We start from the raw sequence: 25,352 nt of genomic DNA, 5'->3' as shown, positions 1-25,352 counted from the left end.
GTATTTTTAACAGCAATATTGTGAGGTGTTTGTTGTTGTATGTGACTAATAAGATTTTTTGTAAATTCATTTATGGAGATCAGCCAGAGACTATACATTGGTTTTCTGTTGTCTCAGGAGTGGTCCACGAGCGCCATATTAATATCTACTACTGAATATATACTGTAAACCTTAATATTTTAATCTTCAGCAATTTTTATTAGGGTCTGGTTATAAACATGTTAAACATTATTACCGTAAATACTTATAATTTAGAACACTTTATGGAGGTATGAACAAATTATACTTTTGTCTTGAGGACTGTGGCTCTGAAATTAAAAAAAAAAAACAAAACAATCAAATCCCTATAGGCACCGTCGTAATGTGTAAGCATTCTAGATTGTTTAACTGAGAACTATGTCATGTGCTATTAGATTTATTCAAAATAGTTTAATTTTTGACCGCAAGTAAATGACACCATGGAAACTAAACGCACTCAAAGGAAATTCTCTGGAAATGAAAAAAAAAATGCAATAATATTTAAAGAGCACAATAATGATGTTTACCTTTACTATTTTTCAAATATCTGAAGGAGCCCATAAAGACTTAACCTAGGACTTCAAGGTTGCATTATGTTAATGATAACCCTTGTTTCCTCACTTCCTTGCAGGAGTGGCTCTGAACATAATCTTCATCCATTAAATTGCCTCAATTACGTTTGAATATGCAGGAAAGTCTTACTTGCTATCCAAGCAAGCTTGCAGCCAAGGTCTTTATTCTTGTTACTCGTTCAAGATTGGTATGGTGGTGTAGTTGCACTCTGTACTCTGTAGGAGACACATACCAACCCTACACCCTATGTGATTTTCGGGACTAACACAGTACACGTGCACAGGACTCCAGGTATTTATGTTTATATTTTAATTAAATTAACCTTTCATATAGATGAAATTTTTACATAAAATTCATGTAAGAAGACTGATGTCAATGTGCGCTTCAATGTTTCATGAAAGACCAAAATTATATTATAGAATGGCAAATAATTATAAAATTGAAAAAAAGTTCCCTCCTTTATCTCTTAACATAGATGGTATTCATAAATAAACATAAATCTTTAGAAGACGTCCCATTGGACTAACGGAGTCGTTATTAAAATTAATTTTGTTCGTTTTCTCCCTTAAATAGAGGAACCATTTGAAATTATGAAACAGGAAATCATACCTAAATATCCATCAAAACTTAGGATGCAAGGATCAATTCTAGTAACACTTAATTTAAATTATAAAAGAATAGATTGGAAACAGATTTGATACGAGTGTTATATAAAAGAAGTGTTTTTAGTGATGATGGAATTAGCTTAATTAGCTTTTGTGTATTCTTTTATTTCATTACGCAAAATAATTTTCATTTAAAAACGCCGAAATATACCTTTTTTGACAAATTACGAAATTAAACAATGCGTCCTCTTTTTATTTTATAAAACTCAAAACAATTGTGTTAAAATTCAATTCCCTTAGAAAAGGAAATATCGAAAGGTGATTTTTAACAAGTATTCAACATAATTAATTATTAACCGTGACTGATTAATTGTATTTTATTCATTGAAATAATATTTTTATAACTGTTGGTAACATTCCTAGAATTCTGCAATTATTATAGACTCATAATTTATGTTTCTTAATTTCATCTAATTAATTGGTTGAGCTTTTATATTCATTATATCCAGATACACCTTTTCTGTTCAAATATTCTGGAAACTCCATTTATCTGGAGTTTTTAATTGTCGAGTTACTTGATTTGATTGTCTTCTATTCAAAGTTTTAGATACACTTATCTTTAAAAACTATTTAATGTCATTTCCAAAAGATGTATTTACATTTTTTTACATATCTTAATTATATTGTAGATTTTTTTTGTTTAAAACTCATTGAAACATTAGAAAAAGTATTACAAACTTAAATTAATTTTCAAACCGTTGACATACTTTGGATCTTTATGTCTTACATACTTTCTCCGATTTTATTTTTTAGAAAATCCTAATTAAAATCAGTCTATTCATTCACAATTTCTACTAGTTCGTTTTTTTAATTTTTTGTTTCATCTAAATGTAAAAATAATTTGTTTTGATTTGAATACCTAATTTAAAAATTCTGATAAAACCATTTCAAAGATTTATTTTTTATAATTTTAACCTAACATATCGATATTTATGTATTATTTTTTCACCGGTTTTCATTAAATACAACGTTTTTAATTCCCAGTCGTTAATTTTTTTCGATAAAAAATTTATAAAAGAGCATCTATTAGTTTTAAAAAGCGTTTAACATTGTTTTAAATGATAATTCATATTTGTTTTATTTTATTAAATAAAATAACTTAAGTTATATTTTTTCTTTCTTTTTAGCGTATAAGTATTAGATCTTGTTTTCAATTTTACAAGCTGTAAATATTTCAAGGGAAAATTATTACTGATTTCATTCATGATTTAGTTTTTAATGATTTTTAACTCTTTTTTAAAATTGCTCTTAAAGTAAATAATAAAAACTTGATTGCTTGATAAATATTGTATTTTGTGAAAATATGAAGGTATAAACCACCTGACATTTGCGTAGATAGTGTTATCATAATTAACATATAATCAATTGCCTGTATAGTATTATGTATTTTAAGAGTTCCGCCACTTTTTAGCTTAATACTGCTAGAATTACCTCATTCTTTCGAGTATACTATTGTAATAAAATAACCTGATATTATACATATATCAGATTTACATATTAACAGATTCTTTTTAGATGTGTATACAACACAACAATTATAAGATACTATATCTTTGTTATCTACTTTTATTACAAATGTTTTACTAATGCTAACAAGTTCTTCTTTTTTATTGTACTTTTTACGTATATAGTATAAATGTAAAAGACTTACTTCTATAATTTTTTTCAAATGATTCCAATTTTTACAAGCTGTTTTATAAAGTCGGTAATATATTTCTCTATTTTAAACTAAAACACATTTAGAAATATTCTAAATTTATTTATAATTAATTAGAAAACATAATTTTAAACACAATAAAACTATGAATGTATACATCTATATTTTAGGAGTAAAAACAACCCTACTGCTGCTTTTGTTATTGAGCCTTAATATTATTTACTTCAATTTGTTTACACAATATATGTTTGAGTTTTTTCCATACTTTCGTGGACAAAATAATCTGTGTTTCTCTTAGTTTAGTTATTATAAGTGACTTGTCAAATATATAAAGCTAATAATAGCCTAATGAATTATTTAAGTAATATTTCTACTTATTTAAAATTCTCGTACAGTCCTTAACATCAAATTTTGCATGTAGTTTCGCAGAATTTTTAAATGTGTATTACAATTAAAGAGATGCCATTTAAAATACATTTTCTTTCCAATTTTAAATCTTATGGTGGTAGAGTTGGTGTTCAGTTGAGTTAACGTTTTAAATTTTTAAAGCTTTTTAGTAACATCTTTACTGAGGACAAGAACAATATAAAAACATTTTACTCATTCCTAAAGATGTTATTGACATTTGAAGTATTATTTAAAGGTATCTTATAATTAGTCCCTTTCATTAAACTTCAATTTTCTTAAATCATGTATAATTAAAAGATTATATCGTTCCCAAGCGTTGTCATATATTTACTATAGTAAAACACATTTTTATCTTAACCTGTTTGTCTTCCGAATTGATTATAAATTATTGCCTAACAGTTCTATTTTAGCAACATATAATATAGTTAGAGATGTATTATGGTTTAAAACGCCGTTGTTGGATTTATATGACATATGAAGACCTCTACTAACTGACATTGAAATATTGTATAGATACTTGACAGTGATACTTATAGTGGTGGAGTTATCAGTGCTAACAAACGAAGACAAAGAAACAGCTCTTAATTTGGTAGCTTAAGAAGGTTCAATCGTTTTGGTAATGAAATATTTTATTATTTTAATCAAAATTTGGGTCACAGCCATTTAGCACTCGTTGCCTGATAACAGGACAATGGAAATCTTCTTCATCATTCAATGGAAGAATGGAAGGCTTGTGGAGCAGAGTATTTGAGACATCTAACGAGGGATAAAACCCAAAGATCAATCATATCAACATAATCTTTTACTTTATATGAATAATTACTGAAATAACTGATACTTTTTTATTCAAAAATCATTTTCTTGAGCCAAATTGTATTTAAAAGTGTGTTTTTATTATATTTCATTAAAAAAGTAATTGTTTTGTGTATTGTGTAACTTTTTAGATACATTGACATCCTACATATACTACAATTTCTAACAATGTATTAATATGTGTATGAAGGATAAATAAATTCAGTTCAAATAAACAATAAATATATTGGTCTCATAGAACTTTTGTGTCTTTAGATTTTGAAATAATTCCATTATTAATTTTGTTTGTCGGTTATAACCGACAAATAATGGAAATATTTTATAAACTATAGGTTATAAAAATTTAGATACACCAGCACTCAAAGGGTGGAACAATCAAATTTAATGAAATGCGTTAAAAAACTATTTCACTAACTAATGATTGCATTTTTTTTTAATAGGTATATCTCTTTTATAGTAGATTATGAACATCACGAACATTATTATATTATTTTTAAATCAAAACGGCTCTGTGGTTATTAACCAGAAAAGGACTTAAGTCTAAAAACGCCTTAACCTCCGAATTACATATATATTCAGTAATATACTCACTTTGAATATATATTTTTTTAATTACATTTTAATATAAAAATAAAGAAACTACTTTGTAACGCAACTGTCGACATTGGATTCAAGGTTATTCACGATTCTAATAGTTCTAATTCTAATAGGGCCAGTAACGCTGGCCCTCATGTTATCGCCGCATCTTTTTGGATAACGAAGGACACCAGCGATTTCAATAATAGAATCGTACAAACCAAGGAAACAATTAATAATAACACCTGGAAAGCTTCAATTTTTGATGATATCTGGCAGTTTTAGTTTGATGTTCAGATTTTAATTGCGAGATAATCATTGAGAGAACGGTCAATTACAGCACTAATAATTTGAATAAATTTAGTACTGGTGTATATTGCATACTAGCACGAGGCATTCGAGTTATTTTTAATTTATAATCTCACATTACACTGTATACACTTGATATGGAGCCTTTGCCATCAACTAAATTAAACCAGCGTTATGGCCATTGTTAGCATAAACTACCAGTTATCCGCAGCTTCGCACTCAATTTCGTAGGCTTTGCAAATGTATGAGCACTTCTGGTTGGAGTGAATAATATTTCCAATATTGAGTTATAAAACATGTCAAACAGTGTATAGTAATAGCCATTGTAATTTACTTCCAGTTCACAATATTTCTGGTGCCACAATTGAGTTTGAAGCATAAGTAGGTCTCAGAAGCCTACTTTTGTCAAAAATAAACTAATATAGGTTGCATAAAGGTAACTTTTCAGTAAAAGTTAGATAATAACTTTATCTTTGATATCTGCTTTACAGTACTGACCAAGCACTTTGTATTTCATATTTGCTAAAATATATAGTTAAAAGAAGGCTATATTTCCACTAAAACTTTTAACTATCTGGATTTTTCTTACTCTATGCTCAACAGAGGTTTCAGAAAAGGTTTAAACCAGAAGTGCTACTACTATCAAGCTTACTCTATGCTTTACATTAATTTAAACGAATTGAAAATAATGGTTAAATTAATTGAACATATATTTAGGCTGTCATAAAACAATGTTTACTCAAAACTGTTAATCACATGCAACAGGCTCTTTCAGTTAATTATATTTCCTTCGTGTAGTTCTATTTTAGAGAACAATATTGGATTGTGTGCAACTTTAGAGACCAGTGGAGTGAAACCCTGAGAGATTTTCGAAATAGGAATAGGCCTATATGCTAACCAGGGGCGCTAAAAATATGAATGTAAAATTTCATAACAAACGGTCCAGTAGTTTGTATGTGGTTGAGTAGACACGGACGTCTAATAAGACATAACGCGCAATGTATACTGATAAGCTGTATTTAGCTGTATTAGCTATTAAGCTGTATTAAGTTAAAGCTGTTGAGTCTTCTGCGTAGTGAGAAGCTTGTCACAAAATCACATCCTCTTGCCAAGAGAAATTTAGATTTTTTCTTTCTAAACTTGACATTTCACAGCAGTTTCAACCCTCACACCTTAATTATAATTTGTGTAAATTATAGAGTAAAGAATTAAATGTAGTAAAGGACGACTACTCCATTAAGCGTACTTTCTCGTACTAAGCGACAAGCATCTTTGATGGCTTGCGGAAAGCCTTTGAATACGTCAAACTTGAAACATTGATGAAAAAAATCACTCATCGCTCTAGTTAAGATACTATTTACTGTCGACGAAATGCCATTGCACTATTAAACAATCACAACATAAATACTTCAGGGATTAAATATCATATAGTACATTAATGAAATTATACAAAACATTGAAAATGTGTATGATTTGAGCTGACGTTTAAAAACATTTCTCTCGGTGTTAAATGTCTTTAAGTTGAACAGATTAAAGTTAATTCCTCTGAAGTTTTAAATAAAATAGCTCGTTGCATACATGTTTAGTTACATTGAAGCATAGATAAAAATGTATTATTTGTCAGAAATAAGGATGACGGCTAAGTAAGTTTATAGTAGAAGAATCACTCATCTCATAAATTATCTCATAAATTATTTCTCATAAATCTGGATGGATCATATGGATTCCCACCCTGACGGTGTGTAGGAAAATCTCCTGTGTGCTCTTCGTTTTAAAGTAATTTTATTCACGCATCTGTATCAAACCCTCTGTCTAGTTGTTACTCACTGAGTTAAAACTAATGATTTGCAGTATTTCTTAAACTAAAGTACAACAATCTTCAAATTTGGTGGAACTTTAAATTAGAGTTTATATTTATATCGTCATACATAACTAATACGTAGGATGAGTGCCGATACAAATACTCATGGTATTATTTAATTTAAATAATTTATATATGACACTACTAATACCTACTCATACATTGTTTTAAATTATCTAATTTTGAAAAATCATCTTAAGTTCTAGGACGATGACTCCATTGATCTGGTTGATACTAGATTGGCTGGTGACTGGTATTCTGTTCGCTGTCACCGTAGTCCTGGCAAGGATAAACCTGAGCATCCAGAGGAAGAGAGAGATCCTGGGTGAACTGCCATGCTATAAGGGATATCTGCCTCTGATAGGACATGCACACCTAGCATTCAATCTCACGTACCCTGGTCAGTAGTGAAGACATATTTGAGCCTAGTATGGAAATTAGGATTGGGTGTGATAATTCACAACGGGATTGTGTGTGAAGTACTGAATATTTGAATATTTTGTTGTTCCATAGATATTTCATCAGAATTCAGAAGTATTCGCATAATAAAACTCTATTACAAGGCTGAGAAGAACGTGTAGTCACGTGTAGCAAGTAACAGCCAGTGACCAAAGGAAACAAAAGGAGATCTCCAATTTGATGTAGAGCATTGCCCAAGAGTTCTGACCTTTGTTGTGTTAATACTCGTATATTGACAAAATCCATTGTCCAAATGCAAAATTACAACCCTAAACCACTTGTAGGTTACCTGAAAAACGTCCTTGTATCTCTATGTCATCCAGTGTATTAGTACGGACGTCATGGAATATAGGAAGACCTACTTTAATACACCCTTCATATCTAATAGAGTATCCAAGATTTATGTTTGATGCATCCTAAACACATCGTGTTATATTTCACAACTAAAGTTGATTGAGATAAAGCTAAAGCCATTAATTTTAATACTATGTATTAAATGTATGGAACGTTGATAAAAAGTAGACCTTAGCTCAAAACATTACATGGATTAATAAATCAAACAATAATGGTTTCCTCCACCACACAATTTTTTGTATTGTGATGACATAAACCAATCAGGGTATTTAGACTCTGTGTGGTGCATAACATTTAGGTTTTTTGGAAATAATTATAAATAGTGTTGTAGTTGTAGTCAAATACCTGACTTTTAAATGAGCACAAGGTAAAATACTAAAGAGACAGTGTATCCGCGCAATATTTACATTACAACTTTAACTCTGAGGGCTCTATTCACACACACTCACATTCGTATGAAACAAATTTAATTTAATATATTGATGAAAGATTTATCAATTAATTGGTGTAGGCCAAATAATTAATAGATTATTTCTAAGACGGCAAGAGAAGAGCGACGATTTCTAATCCTTGACACGCATTTTAACCCACTACTAAACAGATAACACAAAGCTTTTAAGACTCGTCTTGGAATGTGGTTGAAGTAACCAAAACGAATTGTTTACATTTACATCAATATTTTTATTTTCACTCTGAAGAGGATGATTTTGGAGGACTATTTGTTTACGGTGGTTTGGGGTTGGTGTAGTGAGTACATTGCTGAGTCTTTCCTAAATGAAAATGAAACTTCATTGAAATAAAACTAAATTCAGATACATTAGTAGACTTATTTGTAAAATGGCATAAAGGGCATTGTTATGCCCTTTATGTTATCCAAGTTCAACATTAGATGTCAACTTAACGCTTGTTTCAGGTTTTATAGATATGCTGATAAAGTCTCGGTCCGAGAACAAGGGTTCTGTTCAAATCTGGGCAGGACCAAAGCTGTCTGGCTACATCTCTAACCCCGCGGATATTCAGGTCAGTACGCGATACAACACCACAGTACTACCTTATTAAATGTTTTCGATAGTATTATTTAACACTTCTAACGTGTAATGTATAGATTTTGTTTCTTTCCAATAAGTTACCTATGGTCCGAGTGTGTTGCATTGGTATGAAAACCACTCTGGTTACTTTGCACAAGAACTGTTTCAATCTTGTGTTCCTTTTAATCACTGCTAAAGTCTTGGAGCAACTAAGAATTGTTCAAGCCTGAAATATTATTTCCGATATATGAACTTTGGTTAAAAATTAATGAATATAAATGATTAAGAATGTGATATAGAGAGGTATATACAGAGTTAGCAGTAGAAAATGTTCAATTTGATTTAGTAATGGCAGAATACTGACAACCTCTGAGAATATGGCAGGATTAATGCTGCTTTCATTAGCTTCTTCGTATAATTAATTAATTAGCTGTGGTATTTTCCAAGTACTGAGCATGAAAACACTACGAGTCTATTCTACAACTGAGTGTGTAATAATCTATGACATCATACGTCCCATCAATTACGACCAATATCTTCCTGCCATTAAACTCATTGAAAGGCATTTCCTAGTACATACGCACGCTTACATAATGACGGCATTGAATTAGAAGTTATGACAGATGCAATGAAAACTAATTACAGGAATTCATTCGAAATAGCTCAAATTTGTATCTCTTTTTCCTATAAATTGTTAAAAGGAGAAGATTTTTTTAATTTATAGATTTTTAAAATATAAGCAACTGTTTTTAAGCAGTTGTTTTTTGTTTTCAAAGCAGCCTAACCTCATATATATTTGGTTTCAGAAAGTCCTGAACCGAAAAGATGCTCTCAACAAAGGAGACCTGTTCAACTTTTACCAGGCTCATAGTGTGGGGCTTCTCTCCAATACAAGTGAGTATCTTTACGATTTATTTTGCATAGCCTATTATATAACGTTAAATTAAGTATTAAATTTTATTTTCCTCAAATGTAATTTATACTTAACAACTCTTTATTGAGAGGTTCAAAATTGCAGCCAACTTTTAAAAACTACAAGCTTTTTTAGATTTTCCTAGCGCTTACGTTATTTTACTCACAAAAATTGAAGTTACAAGAGATGGCATGCACAAACATTTCTACCATGCCGAGGATACTGAGGTCTACTGACATGGCCATCGTACATATAATTGGATTTAAGCCAAAATGTCCCTGCTGTAATAGTTTTTACATGGAAATGTAACTGATCTACTTTTTAGTTTTGTATTCCAACTAAACTGATTTATCATCTTAACAGAACCATTATAGTAAATTATTTCAAATACAATATTCTTAAAAAAGAACATGTTTTTATATTTTATATTGCTCTACTGTTCCATTGGTATATGTAGATAACATGACCAGCAGCTTTAACACCACGGTGTTAGCACATTATATTACTAATGTCACGTTAGCAGTATCAGAATGTATTCGAAGTTAATATCTCTAAAGATTATCTCTTATTTTAAAAAACTTTCCTAAAGCTTGTCAAACTATGAAATATATTGAAATTTATATATAGCACAGTGAAGGTGTTCTGCAAAAGATATTCATTGTATCTATGAAGTTTGTGTTCCCAGTGAGGGATGGATAAAGTAAATAAACGAATTTGTGGGTAATATTACTAACATAATAAATAAGTTAAGTACTCCGAAAACAATGTGTGCAAAAGTAATTTCTAAAATGATATTATTTCTTAGAATGTTACTCATGCTTACATAGTAATATGTAAAAGTCTTTTTTGAACTGTGTTATTAGCAATGGTAGGAAAGGGGAGAGAAAAGGAAGAAAAACAGAAAGAAAATAAAAAAATATTTAAAATAATACGGCTAGAGTTCCCCTGCGCTGGTGTGACGTATGTTTTGTGCTCTTGACTTCTCGTGCTAGTAATTTGTGCTCGTGACTTGCATCCTCTGCAGTGATAACGCCTGGGTTAATTTTATCCTGTCAGGACTTTGGGTATGTTTAATATTTTCTTTCTTCATGTCATTTTTAACCAAATTTATGCATTTCCTAACTTTTATGCTCTAATTAACACTTCATCTGACGAAGAGAATATATTTCAATCCTCGAAACGTTTTGTTATACATTTTGTAGCATTTAACGAAATTTTACTATCCTATGTACACATTGAACGGACTAAAACAACTTTACGAGAAAAAATACTTTATTTATTATAAACATTGTATAAATGAAGTGGTTAAGTTTAAACTAAACAAACGCATTGTTAATCTGCAAAATCCTTTTGAGATATTCATTCGTAGTCATGTTAGTTTGTAAGTTTCCTGGAATTACTTATGTAAATTGGAGTGGATGAAGCATGGCTCTCATATATAGCTTTAAACCTATACAATCTTGTATGATAAATACAAATATTTTTCCTTTTTCATTAACTTGGAAAAAATATATAGTCTTGAAATTTGAAATTTAGCTCAGAACGAAATAAAATTGCTATAATATGAAATGATATATACACTTTCATATACTCATACGAATGTCTACATAGCCTTTAAAACAGAGAGCATACCTTCTTTCACGTAAAATCAATAGATTTGTCGTTCGATTATGCAGTTTTTATTTATTTACATGATTTTGCAGATACAAGTTTGCATCTACTTGTGTATAGAACTAACTATAGATTATGTATAAGGAAGTTTAAAATCAAAGTATTAACTGTAAAATATATAGTCGTGTCCTTTAAACAACTTATGGTTATTACTTACATTTAAAAGAAGCCACCACAAAATTTAATTGGCTGAGCGTTTAGCGGAGACTCTCCCCCAATTTGATGCAGATTTTAGTCTTAGTGTGCGTTTGGCTGTATACACGATAACTTTCAAATGCGTTCACTTAGAGGGTTGACAACTTGGACGTGAAACTCTATCCATGCTACCTTTACATCGAAATTTGAAATGGTAAACGTTGCCATAGAGAGTCGCTGTATAATGAAACTGCATGAAAAATAAACGGAGTATCAAAGCACTTGTGTTACTAACCAATCCAATAAAGTAGTTTTTTTCATATTTTATTAGTGTCTCGTTGCCCGTAAGACCAATTTAATAAAGTTATAATTTAATTTATACCTTTAATTTTGTAATTTTGAACCCAAAATGACAAAACATCAACAAGGAAGTACTGAAGTACACCCAGAGATCAAGAAGGAACTATGTACTAAATTTCAAGTCTCTATGACCTCTATATTAAGATTATCACACGACGGACAGAAAGGCAGATGGAAAGATAACTCGATCTTATTCCTAACACGATATAATGTAAGGACCTATTGGTTCCTTAAAGTAAATAAATTTTTCGTTTTTGGAACTATACAATTACAGAGTTAGAAAAAATAATATGATACAACTTTGTAATGTAACAGCCCCGAGATGGTACAAGATGAGACGACTGGCCAGCACCCCTCTGACAAATCTACAGATGATTGACAGTCTCCAGCCTGTCTTCCAGCAGCAGGCTGGAGTCCTGCTGCAGATCCTGTCTACTGTGGAAGGTGGACACAGTTTCACGGATATCTACCCTTATCTGTCTCGGTGTTGTCAAGACATAACATACGGTCAGTGATGCACTAGTGCGATTAGGGCTATACACAGAGTATCCGTAAATTCTCAGGTGATTTTTGTCTTTGAATAAAAAAGTGCAGAAATATTAAATAACTACATTATGATTTAGGTAATCTACACGTCAGTTTGTTCCAATAGTCTTTACTTACCTAGCTGTTTTTACCATGATATCTCTTATTCGTTACCAGTTAGTATGTGAGACACATTCAGTCCACTTTGACACAGTAACTTCACTTGAAAAGTCAGTATCAAATACTATACATGAAGAAATACTTGGTTTGTTACGCACACAAGAAATATTTTGAAGTGAAAGACAGGGACAATTCATGCTAAATGTTTTCAAGTGCTTGCGGTTCTGCCAGTCTTGGTTTAACATCTGTTGATAAAAGATGTCTGTTGACAAAAAGGCGTACATCAACATTGACACTGCGTTAGCGGAGCAACAAACCGGAAAACGTAGATAATAATGGCATCGGCGGCGTAAGCCTGATGATAAGTAGTCTCTATTTCTGAGCTACTTACAAATATACAATACATGTAGAAACCAAAATATTTCAATTCACAGTTCAATGTTATTGCACATTTAAAGGTTCTCATATGCAATGTTAGTGAGTAAATACCAATTATATTAATATAATGGTTGAATTTATAGTCAAATAGATAATAAATAAAAATCTAAACTTCAATAATATAATAATCTATAATATTAATATTTACTGTAATTAATTCTTATATCTATGTTTATTTCAAATAACTTAGTATATATTGTTCAAAACAAAATTGTTTTAATGCTTCAACTATATGATTATTCTATAGTATTTTTATTTATCGGGGAAGTATCAGATAAATAATTTGGTAAAGTTACTTATTTTACAGATGATAACAGTATGAATGATGGTTATTTTTATTTAGTTTAACAAATAAGAAAGTACTTTATAACTTCTAATAATTACTGTTAAACCTCTGAATCCAAGATGACAAGTGAGACATTTCCTGAACTGACCCCTTTTCTCTTACCCATATAGTTTTACTCGAGAAGAATTTTAATTGATCAACCAAATAAAAAGAATGCATGCTCCCTAGACATCAAAAACAATAATATTTTACATAATAGGTATATAATATAATCTTACTGTAAATAGAAAAACTTTCTCGCTATTGGTTTTTCAATCAAAATCATTATATCAGAAATAAAGCTAAAGGTTTATTATGTTTCAGAATCACATTTTGGTGTAAAACTTGGCATTCAGCGCAATTTAGAACTATGTGCTCAAGAGTCTGTTGCACAGTAAGTTTGTTTTATTTGCTCTGTTAAATTATTCCTTAGTTATTCCTGAAATTGACTTAATTTTGTATTGCATACTAACCTAAAACGCTTATATTCGTCACATTATGTTACGCCTTTGGTGGCCTCCAAGTTTTAAAATAATGACGCTTTGGGGTATTGGAATCCACGCCATTGCAGATTCACTACAGGCTGCTAAATCATACAAATACAATATTATATTATACACTAATATTGAACACAAGTCAGTTGAAAATAGAGTATTAGTCAGAACCTTATTAGTCCAAGTGAATCCAGTAACTGATCATCGCCCTACCCATCCTTAGGAACCGGGATCAAAAAAAGATCCCAGAGCAATTTAGTATCAGAGAAATCAGTATCAGTTTGACACCAGTCCTCCGATAATCATGATAATGGCGTGATAATCGGTATTAGTATAACAAGAACTAGTATTTTAAGCAATAAATGTTTTGAAAATATAAATTTCAGGTAGTAATTTTACTTTCGAGTAATTCAACATTCTATTTTAAGAAACGTGAAATCCAACTAGTACAGATAACATACATCAGTAAGACATAAAAAGACATCAAAGTGGAATCCGGTAAAGTTATTGAGAATGTTTCTCAACATTAGGAGGAACGTTCGAAAATAGTTCAGAACAACCTCTAAGTGGTATACTGGTATACTGTATGCTACAAGTTATTATGTGCTCAAAACTTGTTCAGCGTCCATATCACTATCAACTTTGTGTGTGTGTGTGTGTGTGTGTGTGTGTGTGTGTGTGTGTGTGTGTGTGTGTGTGTGTGTGTGTGTGTGTGTGTGTGTGTGTGTGTGTGTGTGTGTGTGTGTGTGTGTGTGTGTGTGTGTGTGTGTGTGTGCACGAATCCCTCATAATATCAATCTCCCATTTAGTTATATTTATAAGTATTACAAATTTTCAGATCCATTGCCCTCATAAACGAACGCATGATGAAAGTGTGGTTGTATCCGGATTTCATCTACTTCAGAACTGACAAAGGAAAAATGTTGAGTAAACACGTCAACCACAATCAGAGTGTAGCTAGAAAGGTAACAAGTTTTGTTTTGTCATAACATCTATTCTTTCACGCATTTATAGTCTAAGTCTAAGTCTAATTTAAGTCTAATACTTACATCAATATACATTGTATAAATATATATCTATTTTAATTGTATCCATTGAGGAATCCTTCTAAGAAGAAAGTTGATCATCAGCCATTTTTGTTTCGGTCGAAAGGGTTAAAATATAAAACAATAATTTTTTTCTCAGATTATATTTTTTAGCTTTACCCACCAACTTTTTGTTATGTAGAGGAATTAAATTTTGCAATTATATGTGCATATAAATAATAGTAAACTAACGAATTAATAATAAAGTGGTGTAAATTATATATGAATTTCCCACCACGAAATTTGACCAATATCAATATCGTCAACCCCGCTGGAGTAGAGCGGAACTCGAAGCGCCTCGCAGTGAGAAGCACTGAACTATCTCAATTGAGTGATCTCTCCCGTAGGCTCTCTAAAGCTGTAGCTCTACTATACATAGAAGTAAACCTTTTACACGGAAGGCCGCACTACATACTTTGTAAGTATGTCTGTTTCGTCTCTAACTTACATCTCCATTCTTACTTACATTCGACCCTCTGGAGCTGTAGCTCTACTATACATAGAAGTAAACCTTTTACACGGAAGGCCGCACTACATACTTTGTAAGTATGTCTGTTTCGTCTCTAACTTACATCTCCATTCTTACTTACATTCGACCCTCTGGAGCTGTAGCTCTACTATACATAGAAGTAAACCTTTTACACGGAAGGCCGCACTACATACTTTGTAAGTATGTCTGTTTCGTCTCTAACTTACATCTCCATTCTTACTTACATTCGACCCTCTGGAGCTGTATCTCTACTATACATAGAAGTAAACCTTTTACACGGAAGGCCGCACTACATACTTTGTAAGTATGTCTGTTTCGTCTCTAACTTACATCTCCATTCTTACTTACATTCGACCCTCTGGAGCTGTAGCTCTACTATACATAGAAGTAAACCTTTTACACGGAAGGCCGCACTACATACTTTGTAAGTATGTCTGTTTCGTCTCTAACTTACATCTCCATTCTTACTTACATTCGACCCTCTGGAGCTGTAGCTCTACTATACATAGAAGTAAACCTTTTACACGGAAGGCCGCACTACATACTTTGTAAGTATGTCTGTTTCGTCTCTAACTTACATCTCCATTCTTACTTACATTCGACCCTCTGGAGCTGTATCTCTACTATACATAGAAGTAAACCTTTTACACGGAAGGCCGCACTACATACTTTGTAAGTATGTCTGTTTCGTCTCTAACTTACATCTCCATTCTTACTTACATTCGACCCTCTGGAGCTGTATCTCTACTATACATAGAAGTAAACCTTTTACACGGAAGGCCGCACTACATACTTTGTAAGTATGTCTGTTTCGTCTCTAACTTACATCTCCATTCTTACTTACATTCGACCCTCTGGAGCTGTATCTCTACTATACATAGAAGTAAACCTTTTACACGGAAGGCCGCACTACATACTTTGTAAGTATGTCTGTTTCGTCTCTAACTTACATCTCCATTCTTACTTACATTCGACCCTCTGGATCTGTATCTCTACTATACATAAAGGTAAACATGTTACGTAGAAGGGCAGTCTAAGAACTCATGGAAATCTCTCTCTAGTCCCTCCCTTTCTGGTTTCAACTAACTTGTGAGTAATACAAATAGATATTGTGTTACATAACTGCAAGTAAGATAAACGTTTCCCCCTTTTATTATTTAAAATTACTTTAAAGATTACTAAAATGACATCAGGCTCTTTTTCGTCTCACATATAGGCAGTAGTACTTCAGAGTTAAAAACAGTTTTTTCCTGATCGAATCTCGTTCAAAATTCAAAATCGGTCATGTAGCTCCCGTATACTAAATACGAGAACCACCGTCAGACAAAGACTTAAATCCAGTATTTTCAATCAAGCAGTTTGTCTAGTAGCTGGCAGACGATTGATTTAGCTTGAATTATATGGTTGGATTTATAAAGACATCAATCTAAAAGTATATTTTCAGACAAAATTATCGTTTAAAAATTTTAGCCTTTTTGAAAACTCCCATTTTTACTACCACCAAACTGGTGATTGATCAACTGAATTTCTTGCGTAAATTCTCCTCTCTGTCGATTTAAAGAAAAGAGTAGGTTGTATGCTTATACAATACAAACTGTCTTTTACTTGTGATTTTTTATTTTAATTATTAGAGATATGAACGCTTAATTTAGCTCTACATATAATTTAGTATTTAAATTTCAAGCAATGTTCTGTTAAAGAAACATATTTCATGTGTTCTAATTGTCTTTCTAGATAATATCTGAAAGGCGAAAGATATTGCAGTGTGGGAAACACAATGAGGAAGAAACTGGTACGTATATATTACACTATGAGATTTTATGTTTTGTGTTCTTGCTGTATGGATGAAAATGCATCTCCAAGTCATGAACCGAATATTAAACTAACCAAACAAAAACGCTTGTATGCTAATTATTTCTGCGCTGGTATAAATAAAAATAAAATATTCTTAACAATAAATCAATATTTATTGCAGAAACATGTATAGCAACCATAAATTTCTAAGGTCAGAGCTAAACTTTTGTGCATTGTCACTACATCAGGCACTCAAACATAAAATTCATCCATTGGCCAAAGCAGGGTGATCTCCTAAACATGTAAAAAAACTCATTAACATTATAAAATGTTTGTGGTGCTAAATAGCGTTTAAAACTAGTTTTGAGCACCTACGGTGTTTGCGACATTCCTTATCTAATTGGCCAGCTTGTTGATGAGGTGAACACCTGCCTATGAGGAAAGATGTTCGTAAACTACCAGTTTATTTTCTGCGTCTATCAGTTCGGTAGTTTCCCCTGCCTCTCATACGAATGAATGTCTTGGCTAGTTGTCATGGTACAATCTAGACATACAGAAAAGAGTTGTTTCGAAAATATAGAAACTTGGCAGAGACAACAGTTGCAATTGTTAAAGGTTTCTGCACAAGGCTCTGAATCAGATTTGACTCCTGGAATCTGGAGTCATGTTTGTCTAAAGAGATAAAAAAATGTTGACGACGAAGAGATTAAAAACGAATATATACATCGTTTCGCCATCAGAGACGCCTAGACTACAAAATACAATAATATAGTGTAATCTAGGTAAAGTGGAAGTCTCATTGTCTCATCAGGTAGTACACAATGGAGTGAGTGCACTGCGATGTTTTTGGCATGATTTCTAAGCACGGTAGGGCAATCAAGATTTTTACACATAACTTAGCTATGGTAGGAAGGGTTGATTCAATTTTAATGTTGAGTTTAGCTCTAGTTCTACAAGACGAGGGAGGAAAACTGTTGATAAACCACTTTAAAATTGAATCAACGTTTCTACCATAGCTACGTTATGTGTAGAAGACTCTGAAATTCAAATGAGTGATTATTCGAATCGCTCGCTTCAGCAACTTGAACACTCTCATGAACTCGTTGTTTGCAACGGCACCCCACAATACCACTCCATAGGTAAGGTGGGAGTGAATAAAGCCATAATAAGCCGCCATCAGAGCCTGAGTGGGGCAATACTTGGCTAATGGTCTCAAAACACGAATTTCTAAAGATAATTTAACGCAAATATAATTAATGTTATAATTTCATGTCAACCCTCGAGCTAAGTGCATTACAAGGAATTTAATGCTGTAGACTTCTTTCAGGATTGAATCTGCTAACATGACGGTTTTATTAAATTTTGAGATTGACGCTATTAAAATGGTGGAGGGGGGAATAAAAAGCGATCACTGTTATCAGTTATTATTAGAGAAATCCTAGCATTTTGTGACGAGTTTTTATCAGCGCGACATAGCGAACAATGCAAATCCAAGAAAGCATGAAGGTTTCGTCAAAACTCCATTAAATGAGCTTTTTTACGACACACGATGTCTTTGTACATCCGTTTGACATCTAAAGAACTGTTGGAACGGTGTACATGAGGAAATGCTCAAAATGCGAATGTATCATTGCATAGTCTGATTTGGAGCAAGCGCTCCAAAACCATTTTCACAGCAGCCAAAGCTAGAATTGATGCTAAAATTGCAGAAGAAATCAGCATCAGTAATTAAGGATCCATGATGGCTATAAATAATTGCTAGAAAAATCAGATATCTCACTTGGAAGAAAAACTTTCGACATTACAAAAAAAAACTACGATCGCCTGTGGCTGCGGCAGGCTCGCTATAGTGAGAAGTATAAAAAACTACAGAAAATTATTTAAATATGCTAAACTAAAAGAGGACGAGTAAAACAGATCCAGTGAAGAGATTACATATGAACCAAGGGGCATCTAAGGGACTTTTGTTAATCTTGAGCACACTCTGCCGTTTACCAGTATTTGTATTATTTAATATATTTTGATGAATACAACTGTAACTAATTTACCTATGCCTTTTACATTTTTACAACTTTTTTATAGCAATATAATGATATTGCGGTATCTCGAACTTACTACCATGATTTTTTTTAAATAAATAAAGTATACAAAAATATTAGCAAACATTTGATTTCAAAAGATCTGTTTTTTACTTGGTAGTAGTTACTTGGTTAGGTAGTTTGTAATATTGTTTGTATACAATTAATAATTTATAAGAATAAAGATAAATTAAATTTTCGAGAAGTCGTAAACGTTTAAAAATCATTTAAACATTAAAAAACATAGAACAGTATATGTTTAAAGTATGCTTTACGTTAAATCCTCCAATGTAGTGTCCTATTAATGTATTATAGCAATCTAATTCAAAATTACCATAAACAATTACATCAAAAACAGTTAGAGATAGTGGTGGATCCCATTAACTTAAAATGTAAATCATCGTTTATTCCTTGGGGTTTATAAAACATCATCTATTCAGTGTAATTAAAGATCCTTACCAACAAACATCTGATTATTGCGACTGGTCAATTACGAATGACAGGCGTTTACATAGTAATTCAATAATAGTTAAAATGAAATTATAATAGTACAAAATTATTAATAATTTTTCAGTTAAAATTAGATTTTTATCAGATTACAAAGTATTTTTGGAGATAGCTGTAAAGTATATCGCTTTGATAAAAGAATACAATGAGTAAGAAATTTACTATCATGATTACTGTCATTCAATCTTTTTTTATCATCTTTAAAAATATATCTTATTTTATTCACTCAAAATGAAACAACTAAGCCGAGTTTTTGTATTTAACTTTTTATTAGATACACTACTACAATAAATATAAATGATACCTTAATTTAACGATTAACTAATGTTATTTGATGGATGAGTAATCCTTTGTTGCATTTTAATTACTTGAGGAAATGTAACACATTTAAATATTGTAAAGGATTAATTCGATAAACAAACACTCTGAAAATGTTCTGGGTTTGAATACATTTTTAATTAGAAACTCATCAATTATTTCACAGAAACTACATTAAATATAAAAACTTGAAATTTCTACATGAATTTTGTAAAGCAGTGACTTACTGATAAAAAACTATACCAAAATTGTTCATATAATCATTTGAAATAAATTTGCTATAAGAACTGCCAATGATGGCAATAACTGAACAACTCGTATTATTTTACAAAACATTTAAAAGATATTTAATTTTTTGTGCACTTATATTTATGGATCTGTTGTAGAGTTTGATAAGAAGACAAAAAAATTGCTGGACGTTTACTTTCAACATGGACTCAGCGATGAAGAAATTGTGCACGAAATTATGGATATAATGCTTGCAGTAAGTTTTTAAACAATATCAGCCATTAGATTTGTTTGCACTGACATTTATGAGGTTATACTACCAAAACATTTGAAAAGTCGTGTGCTATGTATTGTCCGTTAATTATATGATCAACAAGAAAATACAAGAGCAAGTAGTTTAAGTGTCCCATACAAGGGGGTTGTGTCACAAATAAATTAGGGGTCGGAAAATTTTCATCAATGGTCAGAATTTCTTTCTTAATAAGGTACAAACGGCACCAATGATAAATTTTCTAAACAAACCTTTAATGTTTATGGAAACTCAAATTTAATTTATTTTCAGCTTTAAAGTCTATAATTTTAGCAATGTTTACGTGGTGTTTACCACCTGTTAAAATTACTAGTATCAATATTACAAGGTATGAGTTCGCTGCATCATGTATCGTACGCGCGTCACAGAGGTTGCATGCAACATTTCACATCTATATCTCATTTCATTCTTGACAAGTCCTGCAAACAGATAAACAGGCACACAATAAAAAAAAAAATAAGTTGACACAAAAGTGAAAGTTCTATCATAGAACTCATTCTTGTATAAATGATATATAAAATAAAATTTTAACTCTGCATATGAAATCTTTTCGAGTTAGCTTGCCCCATGATGCATTCACATTTTGGTTCATTAAAATGGTTTTGTGTGTTTGTACAACAAAATTCTACACAATAAGTCACTATAACATGATGTTGTAAGTGTTGCAATAGGCTACATATGTAAATATGTTGCATGTTTAAATCTCTTATGAGTGTATATCTGTTATTTTCTCGTTGCCATCACGGTTCCCATAAGACCAATGTAAAAGTATTTGCTAACGCTCAGCCAAATCCCATTGAGCGACTGACATGCACCACCATATAAATCAGTGTTCCTCATATAGAAATGAAGCTTCCTGCAGTTTCAAATGTACAGGAAATTTCATTTTGGAGATATTATGCGGACATAAAAACATATAGACAGATGAGATCAAGCTTTATCAGCCCCATGAGTGACAAGATCCGTTTAACCTCATCTAATTATGTTACTAATTTTGAAATGTGTTATTTAATGGAACACTTTTAAAAAAATTTCATACGTTAGAAATCGTCTTGTAATTTTTAATAAGTTTTTGATAGTTTTACTATATCCAGCAATTAAAATTTTAATTGTTTAATCCTTTATTCCCTATAGTTCTACCTTTTTCGTGTTTTCTTTAATTTTCATGTAGATCAAAATTTAGATAATTGTAATACATTTAATGATCTTAATTTTGATTTACTTAAGTAGCAAATACTTGTGTGTTTATATCAAAAGTGATACCTACGTTAAAATACTATAGGTTACATCAGAAAGATCTGATAAAATATAGCAGTAGCAACTAATGTACCTTACCACGGAAACTCTAAATTAGTTTGGCACTGTTCTTGTAGGGATTCGAGACAATGTCACTGACGCAGAGTTGGGTACTGCTGCTGCTGTCAATGTTCCCTATACATCAAGAAAAGGTCCGCAATGAACTAGATCAGGTGTTAGGTGACTCTGAAGATATCAGCCTGGCAGACCTGCAACGTTGCCAATATCTGGACATGGTCACCAAGGAAGCTCTAAGATTGTTCGGTTTACCTGTTGTCATTAGGCGGTTAGGAAGTGATGTTTCTCTTGGTAAGAATATTATATTTGGTCATACATATTTATAATTGAAAAGTACATATTCAGTAACTTTTTTAGGAAAAAGGTTTATTTTTAGAAACATTATACTCTTGAGGAGTATATGAATTTCATTGTATATCCCTTAGTAAAGGAATCCCAAGGACATTTCCACAGCATTGTTTAACTAGTTGCAACACTTTGAGTTTTATAGATGCCTCAGTAACGATTTCGGTTGATTGGCATCTGAAATCATTACTGACATCTATATTAATGCCAAATACTTTTGGCATCTGAATTAAGTCTAACAAGTAGCGACACCATCTTGATTTCATTTTGTGACTAACGAATCATAGCAAATTTGGGTTATGGTGAGATAAGAGAGCGCGAGGTTAAAGCATATGTGTAGTATAAGTTTTATTGAAAAATTGTAAAAGGCTAATGTTCTTATCGGTGTCACATTGTGGTGGTGAATGGAGTTAGCAGTGCCGGTTAGGTAATTGTTACTTAGTTCAATATGCTTCCGCCTTCAGAGGAATTGATTTCGGGTGTTTAGTGCTTCTGGCAGACGCCGAAATTTCGTGGATTTTATGGACCTAATGCACGACTTCTTCGTATTTTAACTTGGATTCATTCCTACTTCGCAATTCAAGTCTATGTTTGCATGTCCATATTGAGTATTCGCAATATTCTTTGATGATTATGACTTTATTACTCGGTAACTTACAGTTATGATGAAAAACGCATGCGTATATCTTTAGAACGATAGAATTAAGGGATGCTGTTTTAAGGGTAATAAATATTAAAGACATTTTTTTATCAAAATTGAAGAAGTTTAATTTCTAAAATAAAATTTGATTTGATGTAATTTTTATTCCTATTCCAAAGATAATATTTTTATAGATTTAATCGGTAAGTTAGATTGTAATTTTTGATGAATATTAAATATATTGTCCTATAAAAGTTATGGCTTTTTCCTCTGTCATCTACATTCCTTCTGTACACTCTGTTATGCAAATTTTGTCGTTTTTATATAAAGTCAATCTCCTGTACTTGCACGCCTATTCTAACCAGTTGTGGAAGCATTCGACCATTTTGGAAAACAACAATTTTCCTGTGAACAGAGTCTACTGCTACATATGTGTAACGTCTGTATCTATTGCAGACAGCCGTAGTAAGTTCGAGACTATCACGTGTCTGCATCATACAAAAATCTTTGTTTCATACAAGAACTAAGTTTCTTTTAGTTTGTTTAACAACACTGCTTACATTTTCAGAGAGAATGGAACTTTAAATTTATGATAACACAAAGATGTGTCTATTAATTCTACTGCCATTCATCTCATAAAAAAGTTTTACCACGTCGGCATTCCTTTCCAAATTATTTTCACATCAAAAAGCACCTTTGCAAGTCGGGTTACTAGGATATGTTTGATTGCAGAAATAAAAAATTACACGCTCCCGGCCGAGGCAGAGATCATTATAGCGATGTGCTTGGTACACCGAGACGCCCGCTACTGGGACCACCCGGACCAGTTCTATCCCGACCACTTCCTCCCAGAGAAGGTTGCTGGGAGGCCGAAGTATGCTTTCCTTCCATTTGGTGGAGGTCCTAGGAAGTGCCCAGGTATGGATATAACAAGGTTGTAATAATAAAATATAATATTATAGAACACAATACTATTAAAATATTATCATAAAAATTCTTGTCATCAGTAAATAATCTAAGTTTACAAATATAAATCATACAAGTACGAATTTAAACACTGTTTGAATTGTTTTCCAATATACTAATTTTACACATATATTATTATCTTCCTTTTATTTTTCAATCCAATTCCTTTGCCTAATAACGATTTTAATATTTAATTTTACAGTGCTGGAGGTGAATGTTATTTATAAACCTAAATCTTGTACAACAATTACATAGCACAGTTTGAAAATATGGTTTTTCTTAAACACGTGAATTTTCTTCTATTCTATAGGTAGTATAATGTGCGCAACGAAATTAAAGTAATTAAAGTAGGTTATACATTGTGGAGATCACAAAAATAGCATACAAAATATTCGGATGTACTGATTAATTTTTATTTTCTACCTATTTTTCAAATAAGTTGTCACAAATGGAAAATTACATACGTATTTTGCAGGAAATAAATCAAAGTTTTAATTCACACAGTTTTTACAAACTTCCTTGTTCATTTTCACTATTATTAGCATTGCTTGGTTTATTTGGCACAAAGTCTTCTGCAAACACCTTTTATCTTCAAATCTCATCTCTTCCATTCATTTCCTCTTCTCTCTCTACCTTTGGATTCTATTTGTATAATCAACCGACTCTATATATTTTTATTAACACTCTTCCTTCTATAATTTGTATTCATAACTTTGTCAGCATATGTTCTCTTATATTTTCTTCTTATTCCCAAACCGTCTCAGCTGTCCTTTCTCGACTTTTTTAACAGTCTTTCTTTCCTGACTCTCCTTCTAGTGACTCCATTCTCATTCTTCCCCGTCTAGTCAATCCAGCGTTACAATCATAAACTCGTCTCTTATCTTATCTTACCTGATCTCGTCCTTTTGTCTTATCATCCAACTTTATTGACATTACAATGGTTTTTGTTTCAGCTTATGCATACGGTCTGGTGGTGGTCAAGTTCATTGTGGCAACTTTACTACGAAAGTACACATTCACAACTAAACAAGACTTCAACAATTTACCTCTCGATTTGTTCTTCATGTACAAGCCTACTGATGGTTTTCTGCTCAACTTTCAACCTAGAGAGTTTTTAATTTGATTAATGTTTCATATTTACTTTTAATACGTTTTCTTTCAAAATTATATACAATATATTGGCATAAACGTAACGACGTTCCAATATGAAGTTAAGTAGAAATTAAAAATAAATGCCTTTATTGTCACTGCAAATATTTTTACTTAAGCAAACAATGACAAAATTTACTGAAAACATGTTATGTTCACTTTTTAGAAAAAAATTAAATAGTTTATGAAAATAAACGAGAGTTATTATTTCCTTCACTCGTTAAGCTATAAATAGAGAACACAGTGACCAGTTAAAATGTTTTAATATTTCCCCATTTCTCTATTTGTTACTCGATAGTGTAGGCTATCATTCAAAAGTTTTTTTATATTTAAATATATCAATATTACACGAATCAATATTTCATATGTTTTATTTACTTAGTCACTGACAATCCTGACAATATTACTTCAAATTTCACCTAACTT

The 25,352-nt window shown here is 31.6% G+C and overlaps 1 protein-coding gene across 1 annotated transcript; it reads left to right on the top strand.

Annotated features, from left to right (window-relative positions):
- The first annotated feature begins 749 nt into the window (after positions 1-749).
- Positions 750-25,115, top strand: LOC124354670 (cytochrome P450 4c3-like). Its single transcript, XM_046805304.1, has 12 exons — positions 750-882; positions 7,081-7,280; positions 8,607-8,713; positions 9,528-9,615; positions 12,116-12,307; positions 13,533-13,602; positions 14,541-14,667; positions 17,012-17,069; positions 20,361-20,458; positions 21,886-22,117; positions 23,544-23,729; positions 24,731-25,115. Exons 2-12 carry the CDS (start codon positions 7,091-7,093, stop codon positions 24,898-24,900), a joined length of 1,518 nt encoding a protein of 505 aa, XP_046661260.1. The 5' UTR covers positions 750-882; positions 7,081-7,090; the 3' UTR covers positions 24,901-25,115.
- The last annotated feature ends 237 nt before the right edge of the window (positions 25,116-25,352 follow it).

The sequence above is a fragment of the Homalodisca vitripennis genome, chromosome 1, assembly GCF_021130785.1.
Source record: "Homalodisca vitripennis isolate AUS2020 chromosome 1, UT_GWSS_2.1, whole genome shotgun sequence".
NCBI classification, from domain to species: Eukaryota; Metazoa; Arthropoda; class Insecta; order Hemiptera; family Cicadellidae; genus Homalodisca; species Homalodisca vitripennis.
Note: the sequence above shows the minus strand (reverse complement) of the source record. Positions and strands in the feature narration are given on the sequence as shown.

Coding starts and splice junctions, on each gene's coding strand:
- LOC124354670 (XM_046805304.1), top strand. CDS start 7,091: ATGACTCCATTGATCTGGTTGATACTAGATTGGCTGGTGACTGGTATT. Junction 9,616..12,115: donor GGGGCTTCTCTCCAATACAA/GTGAGTATCTTT, acceptor GTAATGTAACAG/CCCCGAGATGGTACAAGATG. Junction 12,308..13,532: donor TTGTCAAGACATAACATACG/GTCAGTGATGCA, acceptor ATTATGTTTCAG/AATCACATTTTGGTGTAAAA.